Here is a 9,633-nt window from a genome sequence, read left to right on the forward strand (position 1 = left end):
GTTATCTTCTCACGGGGCTGGAATGCACATTTCAGGGACTCCTTTTGAAGATTCCCTAAGTCAAGCAGGCAAGATGCCTAGATCTTCTGTTATCTTTGAGATGTAACATCCTTTCTAGAGGCTCAGAATACATCCTTGGCTGCTATTCCATGTTAGGATCCAATTTATGGTGAACCTCCTTGGATGGGAACCCCTGTTGCTTTTTCCTGCCAACGTTCTCCTTCTCGGAGATTGTCTATCTTGGGGAAGGAAAGAGAGGGCCGGAGGAGAGGCGCAGCTATCCCAGGAGCTGTGGGAAGACAGCAGCAGACCTCCGTTATGTTTGCCTCTGCACAGTTGAGAGAGAAAAAGATCCACCAGCTTCTGTTCCACTGCGTTTCCTTCTCACGCTGCCTGCAGCCTGGGGCAGCCAGTCGGGGTGTGGGCCTGCGCCCCCTAGAGGAAATACTATGCAGCACCAGTCACTGGAACGGGGACGTTCCCTTGCTGCATGCAGGGCTTCTCCCTGTAATCGTGATTGAACTTGACCGCTCCTGGGTGTTGTCGTAGGGAGATTTTTTTTCTGTCAGCCTGATCGGTCTCAGTCTTACAAGACCAGATTGGTGAGGAGGGTAGTGGGGGAGCTGAGGAAGAGAAGGCCAAGCCCTGGGACCTTGGCTGAATTCCTTCACGGGGCAGTGACCTCTTGGCCCCTGTATGGGAAGATTCCAGGGCATGGTCCCCTGCCCTTACATTGTATTCTTATGTGCGTGGAGCAGGCGTCCAGGCTGACATCTAAGGGGACGGTCCAGTCAGTGGCTCAGGTTCTGAGATAACATGTTCTCTCCTTGTTCTCATCCGCAAATGGCTTGTCGCTTTTCCGGAGCTGATGTCCCTGCTTGGATCTTACCCCGACAGCACGGCTCTTGCCTTATCCTCAGAGAAGGGTCTTTCATTTAAGTTGCCCAGATCGGCAAATAGATTGAACGCTAATACAGGTTCGTTTTTTGACAGACACTGAGGCAGGCTCTTCATGAGGGAGCCAGTGTGAGGAGAGAGCAGATAGGTAAGCCCAGTGCCCGCAGTGATCCGACCTCGGCCCCTTCTCTTGCCCTCCCCAGCCCAGAGCATCACAGCACTCGGTTATTGAGAGTCCATACACATAAGACGGGGAGGGACTGGTTCACGCAAGCTCAAGTCAGCTCAAAATCAGGCCCTGAAGACTTGCTTGGGGCTTCAGGGACGCTGGATAGGAACGCTGTCCCTGCGCCTCTTGCTGGCGCCCCTCTGTTCCTCTGCCCCCATGTTGTCCTCGCGGAGGTGCTCTGTGCCGTCGTGGGGGGACAGGGCTGTGGCCAGTAGCCCAGGCAGAGCAGGGACACCGGCGGCCAGCTTAGAGCTCCTTCTAAATGGAGTAAAAGAATTCGGTGGCCCTGTTTGGCCATCGTCTGTTGAGAAGCCAAGGCCAGGCTGAGAAGCGCTCTTGGATGTGGAGGGTTTGTGGTGATCGCCTCCAAATAAAGGTCATCTCTGAGGAAGTGACTTCTTCTAGTTGGGTCCCTTTTCAGCTGTCAGCGGCCAAGCCCAGAGCATAAGAAGCGTTGGGTAAGGAAGGAGGGCTCCAAAGGACAGCTGCTTCTCCCAGATTGAAAGGAAGTCTGTCTTCATGGAATTCTTATGCGTAATGTCCTTGGGTCAAACCAAGGGGCCTACCTTTGGAGCTTCCCTTATGTTTGACTTCGGGTACCTTTTCTCCCAGGTGCTCCATTCACTGGTTGGGAAGGTGAAAGTTTTAGGGAATAGGACCGCATGGTGCAATGCTAGCTGCAATTCAGTAAGAATGAAAATCTTAACTGCAACTAAGTTTGAAAAGATTGAAGCAAAACCACAGTGAAACCCAGCACACCATCCCAGGTGGGGGAATTCTTTGGGTAACGCTTTAAATAGAAGACATAGAGGAATCGTCACCATCCTTATTCTACCTCTGGTGAATTCACCAGGCTGTCCAGTGCTTATCACATGGAAAGCAGTCAACTGTGCTCTGAAAGTTTCTGTTCTTTCTTGCTGGGGCTTGGGATATTCTGGGAGCTGTCTGAGCCTTGTGCCTCAGGCTGCTCAGGTGATATAATCGTCCTGTTCTGGGTTGCTCATTGGAGGACTAGGAAATTGACATCTGCAAGCCACAGAGTGGGCTGAGCCTCACTGTGTGATCTTGGTCTAAGCTGGATCCTGAAATGGTTAAGACAAATAATAACAACAAAACAAAAACCACTCACACTAATCATTTGATCCCAGTTAGAATTTCAGATAATATCATCCTTCTGCATACCTTCTGTCTGTATTTGATTGTACTACAAGTGATTAAGCTTTCTCGGGTACCATTTTGCTGGGGCTCTTTCACAAAGGTGGCGCCTGCCTCATGATCCTTAAAAGAGGGAGGCCTTATTCATCAGAAGCCAGAGTGTTGGGAACTGGTGTGGGAGAGGCAATTTTGGAATTCTGGAAGAAACATACATGTATACATATGTTAATTGGAGGAAGGGTGGGCTGGCAGAGGGTCAGAGGAGGTGGGAACAGAGACGGGGAGGAGAGATAGGCAGTTGCCTCTGGGAGTGGGAGGTCACAGGGTCGGTCGTCTTCCTTGTGTACAGTGTGGGGTTTGTGTACACAATATAATGCTGCCTGTGTTTGTTCATTTCCTGTCTGTGAGCGCTTTGGTGCATGGAGCCTCAGTACCCTCGCCTGGCATTAAAGTCAAGAATTAGAACCTGGGTGCCGTGCCTTTCTTGTTTAGAGACTTACTCTCCTCCCTCCTCCGCCCTCCACGCTGCCAGCAAATATGTGTTCATTTCTGCTTAAAACGTGGTATGTTTTGGGATGCCATACTAAATCAAACAGGCTCTTCCCTGAGACATGCGGCTGAACTTCCGCCCCGACTTGAAGTTAAAGGGAGACGGGCCCCCTGGAGGTTCCTCTGCAGTTACCCTCACCTGGTCTCTGTCCCGGCAGGCATACTCACCTGTGCCCCCAGATTTCTGGGGTTTATAGGCAGTACTGGCCATTTGTTCATGACCCTCAACTTCCTCACTTGACCATTCTATCTTTTAGGAAGTGGGTTCACCTGATCCCTTACTGAAGACCCAGGGTTCCAGTGGCTGAAAGCCCTGTATATCTTTTCTCCTATCCTGGCCCTACACCTCCAAGACACACTCCAGTACCTCAGTAGGGGTCCCAGGGAGGCACCAGCATGGGCGGCCTCTGCTCCTTGTTCCTACATCTCCATGATGCTGGGATTGGCTGAGGCCAGCAATCCTTATAGGTATGAGTGTTGGAATACATTGGGTTGGCCAAAAAGTTCGTTCGGGTTTTTCCATAAGATGGTGCAAAAACCCGAACGAACTTTTTGGCCAACCCAGTAATAAACAGATTCAAGGTCCAGAGGCACCATGTGAGCGTCTGTCCGTGCAGCCGCCTGGAGTGGTCAAGGTGAAACTGGCAACTTGGTCCACACAATGAGGGCAGGTCAGGTGTTGCAAACACTTTGGCTTCAGAAGATGCTGCATTACATGTGCAAGATCCCAAGAGGCCAGCAGAGGAATGGCAGCTCTGGTTGTAGCTGACAGAGAAGCCGCTGCAAGCTGCAGGTAGGTGCCCATGTGCAGTGAAGGCCAGCCAAAACCCAGAGCTTCCCAGAGCGGACACAGAAAGGGACAGTATCCTCTTACAGCGGCTGACTGGCGTGCCAGAAGAGGAAACTGAACTGCTCACCCTTTTGCCAACCATGTGCCTTTACATCCCACCCGTTCAAAATAAAACGTAACACAGAGACTCCTTGGGACCTTACGTCTGTCTCGGTGCCTGACTTGCACTTGGAGTCATTTGTATCAGTCGGGAGGATAAAAACCACACGGTAATTTGAACGATTTATATCTTTAATATAAATAGCTATTAATTATAAGAAGATTGGAGTAATGAGGGACTGGCTAATAAAAAGTAGAGATCACTATAAAGAATATAGAAATAGCAGATGTAAGAAGCAGCCACTAGGGCAGAGCTAGAGCGTCCAAGGACGAGAACCCCTCTCCCCCCAGAGCTGGTACCCAGACCTTTTCTGGAGAAGGCGTGACCACGGCTCACCGAACGGTAGAGAAGTCATGGGGGAACTTGCTGGAAACCCACCCTCTGGGATGCTGGAAAAATCCGTTCCTTGGGAGGTGTCTTGCCGGAGGCCCTCCACGACAAAACCACCCCAGGGGAGTGCCGGGGAAAGCTGCGGGCCTCTCTCTGCCGCTGACTACCCTGCGTGGCCGGAGCTGGAGAAGCTGTGTGAGCTGGGAGCAAGCACACCCGAACCAGACAGGAAACATCTCCCTCCTCGCAGTGTCTCACCAACGCCCTGTACTAACAAAGAATCATATCATGTTAGTCGGCAAAGGCAAAACATCCTAATAAGTCCCAACCCAATTTCTGCGGAGGCAACCAAGGATGAATACGGGGCTACAAGGCAGTCAATACCTGGCACATCATCTGCATATGCTGATGACTCCCCAGATGTGTACTCCTGTCCAGGCTTCTTGCCTCAGCCTCGAATTATACACCGAGTAACCTGCCAAATATTGCTACTTCAATAGCTGGTAGCCATCTCCAACTTAATACGTCCAGATGGAATTCTTGATCGCCCCTCCCACCCCAAACATCCTCATTCCCCCTCCTCCCTCTCAGGAAATGGCACCACCATGCATCCAGTCAACAGAAACCTGCATCACCTTTCACTCCCCTCCTTCACCTCCCCCTTCTCCTTGCAATCCATCACCAAGTACTGGAATACATCTTCAAGATGTATCGAGTTTTCACAGATTCGCTTGTTTGACTCACCATCGTCTTTCATCCTGAGTTACTACAAAGGCCTCCTGGCTTAATTTGGCTCTCAGTTACCCCGACTAACCGGTTCTCCAGAATAGTCTTTTGAAACGGTTGATTAGATCCTGCACTGTGCTGACTTAAAACCCTTTGCTTTTTTCTCTTTTTAATTAATTTTTTATTGGAGTATAGTTGATTTACAATGTTGTGTTAGTTTCGGGTGTACAGCAAAGTGACTCAGTCATACATGTACATATATCCACTCTTTTAAAAATTCTTTTCCCATATAGGTCATTTACAGAGTATTGAGTAGAGTTCCCTGTGCTATACATTAGGTCCTCATTAGTTATCTATTTTATATATAGTAGTGTGTATATGTCAGTCCCAATCTCCCAATTTATCCCTTCCCCCATGGTAACCATAAGTTTGTTTTCTACATCTGTGACTCTATTTCTGTTTTGTAAATAAGTTCAAATCCTTTGCTTTTAAAATGAAATCGGAAAGGCTTCCCATGTTTCATCTGGTTCCTGCCAACCCGTCCAGCCCCAACACACCACCCTACTCCTTGTTTCCCATCCTCCACCCTGGCCTTCTTTCAGTTCCTGCCTCAGCTTTCTGTGATTGACATTTCCTCTGCCTGGGATGCCCTTCGCCCCGCCCTTCTCATTTATGGCTGGCTCCTTTTCATATTTTATGTTCCAGCTCAAATGTTACATACTCAGTGAGACCTTCTCTGACCACGCCATCTAAAGCATACTGCCTCCCATTACCATCTATCACGTCACCCTATTTCTTTATAGCCTTTATTACCTATAGTAGTTGTCTTGTTTGTTATGTCTCTATTTTCTTTCAAATAAGCCCCTCGAGGGCATAGATTTTGCCTCTGTTGTTCACACCTATATCCCAGTGCTTGGAACAGTCAGTGCCTGGAAAAGAGGTGCTCACAGTCAAGATCTGTTAAACAATCTGTCCAGTATATGGACAGGAAACCACTTGGAGCATCTTAGTATTACCATGCCCTGTGATTAAAGTCAGTGGAAAACTGCAACAACCCAATCCAGGCAGGATTACTAATGGCTCAGACCTTTCATGAGTGAAAGTTTGGGTCACCCCACCAGGTAAAGAGATTGAGTATGGAGATTAAGTTTGATATAAGGAGATGCATATGGGTGCCAAGTTGACAGGGGGTGGAGTTATGACAGCTAATTGTATGTGTCAACTTGGTTGGGCCACAGTGCCCAAATATTTGGTCAAACATTATTCTGGATGTTTCTGTAAGGGTGTTTTTGGATGAGATTTACATTCAAATCAGTGGACTTGGAGTAAAGCAGATTACCCTCCATAATGTGGGTGGACCTCATCCAATCAGTTGAAGGCTTGAATAGAACAAAAGTCTCCCTCAAGCACGAGGGAATTCTGACAGCGGTCTGTCTTCAGACGTCACTGCAACACCGGCTCTTCCTGGTTCATCAGCAGACTGCCTTTGAACTTGAACTTCAATTCTTTCCTGAGTCTCCAGCCTGCCAGCCTCCCCCATCAGATTTTGGACCCACCAAGCCTCCACAATCACATGACCCAATCCCTTAAAATAATTCTCTTCCTATATATACTGCATCTATCTCTCTGTCTATCTATACCAGGATATGTATATCTATCTATCTATATATATATCTTTATTCTAGAAAGAGATTTATATACATCCTAGGAGAATACATATCTATAATGAAGTGCAAAGGTAGCATACCACATGTTTTGCCACCTTACTATTCTCACTTAACATTATCTTTCGGAGATCTGTTCATTTCAGTTCATGTAGAGCTGCCCCTCCCCCCTTTAAAAATTTGATAGTATTCCATTAAAAGTATGTTCCACAAAACTATTTAAAAATAGTTTCTGCTGCCTTTTGAGATACACATGCCTCTAACTATTTAGCAACAGATTAATAAGCCTTTCCCACATTTAAGCAAATACACCCCTCAGCTCTCTTGTTCTTGATATGATAAAGACTACTTAGAAACGTTAAAAAAAAAAAAGTAAGATGGAGGTCTTGGGTTTTTTAGCTGATTGATTCTATAATGCTTATAGATTTGAGTCATGGTTGACCACAGTATGGTTCAGCAAGAGAGAATGTACTCCTTTGCTTATGTGAATGGTCTGTTTTCCTTGATTTTGGATCCTGTGGAAAATGGCTTAAGTTACGTGGTTCCTGGATTGCTTCTCACTTGGGAACTTGGCAATTTGATGAGGCCCCCCCCCACCCCCGTCACTAATCTGATTATCTCCCGGAGTCTATCCCCAGGCTTTCCCCTGGGTTGCTTCATTCTTAGGCAGCCTTTATCTACTGCTGCAGAGATCGGCCTTTGCCAGAAAACCAGAGGAGAGAGAGTCACTTTCCTGAAAGCTAGAGAAGTCCTAGAAAGGAATTACGGGTAATCCTCACGCATTTGTTGAGGCCAGGGGAATGGCAGAGCTCACATGCCTATTCTTGGAGCCAAGGGATAGGGTCATCAATGGCTGAACTCTGTGGACTAATAATGTAGGGAGGTGCAGTTCCTCAAAAAGAAGCTAGGTAGACAAAAACCACACATCCTCTACTAGTTTTACAAAAGTGTATACTCTTTCTCTCTTCTGATAGGGACCTCTGTTTTCACTGGCAGACATTAGTCATAGCCACATCGTATGAGTTTAGCACAGATCTCTAGCTGTAAATGGTTTCTTAAAGTCTTGCATTCTGCAAAAACCAACAACAAAAATAATTTCCTCTGTGGGGTGAAGTAGAAAAAAAGGGGGAGAGGGTCAAGTTTTAACTCCTTTTCTCTTTAATGTATATTAAATGGTTTGATATTAGTTTTTGATGAACTGATATTTGTCCTATCATATAGCAAGTAGAAAATTTGATTCTCCTTCTCTATGATAGTGATGTGATTTTACTATTACAAACCAGGCAAGTCTCATTAAGAAAGATTTGTTTCTTTTATATAACTGCTGCAAGACAATGTTGCAACTGACAAGGGCTTAATCTCCAAAATATACAAACAGCTCATACAACTCAACAACAAAAAATCAACCCAATCAAAAATGGGCAGAAGACTTTAATAGACATTTCTCCAAAGAAGACATACAGATGGCCAGTAGGTACATGAAAAGATGCTCAACATCACTAATTATTAGAGAAATGCAAATCAAAACTACAATGAGATACCACGTCACACTGGTCAGAGTGGCCATCATTAAAAAGTCTACAAATAACAAATGCTGGAGAGGGTGTGGAGAAAAGGGACTCCTCCTACACTGTTGGTGGGAATGTAAGTTGGTGTGGCCACTATGGAGAATAGTATGTAGGTTCCTCAGAAAACTAAAAATAGAATTACCATATGTTCCAGCAATTCCAATCTTGGGCATATACCTGGACAAAACTATAATTCAGAAAGATACATGCACCCCTATGTTCATAGCAGCACTATTCACAATAGCCAAAACATGGAAACAACCTAACTGTCCATGGACAGATGAATGGATAAAGAAGATGTGGTACATATATACAATGGAATACTACTCAGCCTAAAAAAAGAACAAAAAAATGCCATTTACAGCAACATGGATGCAACTAGAGAGTATCCTACTAAGTAAAGTAAGTCAGATAGAGAAAGACAAATACTATATGATATCACTTATATGTGGAATCTGAAATATGGTACAAATGAACTTACCTACAAAACAGAAACAGAGTCACAGACATAAAGATCAGACTTGTGGTTGCCAAGGGGCAGGGGGAGGGAAAGGGAAGGACTGAGAATTTGGGGTTTGTAGATGCAAACATTTAGAATGGATAAACAACAAGGTCCTACTGTATAGCACAGGGAACTATATAATTGCTGCAAGAAATAATGGCTCAATGTTATATAAAGTCAAAATTCCTGTCTTAGGCACAAATTATTAAAATTTGAAATGATAGGACAGTTTGAACATGAAAATAAATAATTACAGCAATGGGTTATAACCCACTGAATAAAATAAGAATCCATGAATTCATGTTGACACAAATGAATAAAGTACATAAAAGAGGTAGAAAGGAAAGTTCTTAGAGTAAAACGTCAGCTAATAAATATAGAGAAAGAATGATGGGGTTAGAAAACCTCCATTTAGCAACCTTCATAATTATAACAATCATCATCAATCATCAAAGTATTTTCCTATAAATTACTAATTAATTATAAAGGTAAAAATAGTAACTTCACAGTGGAGACACCTGAAAGACTCCACCTTAATCATTAATCAAAGTTTTTAGCCAAAATGGGACAAACAGACATCATGCACATCACCTATCTTAGTGCCTTGCGGAGAATACAACATTATGCCAGTGATTTTTCTGCCAAAAAATTAATAACCTGAATCTAATCATGAGAAAAAGTCGGAGAAACCCAAAGTGAAGGACATCTTTTAGAATGACCATCTTCTACTTTACAAAAATGTCAAGATTATGAAAGACAATTTGAATTGGAAGAACTATTCCAAATTAAAGAAGGCTAAAGAGACATGGCAATTAAGTGATCCTGGGTTAGATTTGGGATCAGGAAAAACAATAGCTATAAGGGGCATTTTGGGGACAACTGAATAAAGGCTATAGATTAAATAATAGGATTTTATCAATGTTAATTTTCCTGATTTTGATAATTTTGCTTTGGTTTTTCTCAGAGAATATCTTTTTTTTTTTTTTTTTTTTTTTTTTTTTGCGGTACGCGGGCCTCTCACCGTTGTGGCCTCTCCCGTTGCGGAGCACGGGCTCCGGACGCG

General features: G+C 44.8%; 1 protein-coding gene across 10 annotated transcripts in view; it reads left to right on the forward strand.

Annotated features, from left to right (window-relative positions):
* TMEM248 (transmembrane protein 248) overlaps window positions 1-9,633 on the forward strand; it is a 153,561-nt gene that overhangs the window by 8,092 nt on the left and 135,836 nt on the right. The window contains exon 5 of one of the 10 annotated variants that reach the window (XM_028500094.2): window positions 3,396-3,942. The exons of 8 other annotated variants lie outside the window; for them this stretch is intronic. In XM_028500094.2, coding sequence (XP_028355895.1) covers window positions 3,396-3,495 — 100 coding nt within the window. In that variant the 3' untranslated portion in view covers window positions 3,496-3,942. Of the gene's footprint in view, window positions 1-3,087; window positions 3,217-3,395; window positions 3,943-9,633 lie in introns of those variants that run through there. One more of the 10 variants, XM_028500095.2, reaches the window with a different exon arrangement.

This window comes from Physeter macrocephalus, chromosome 14 (assembly GCF_002837175.3).
Source record: "Physeter macrocephalus isolate SW-GA chromosome 14, ASM283717v5, whole genome shotgun sequence".
NCBI classification, from domain to species: Eukaryota; Metazoa; Chordata; class Mammalia; order Artiodactyla; family Physeteridae; genus Physeter; species Physeter macrocephalus.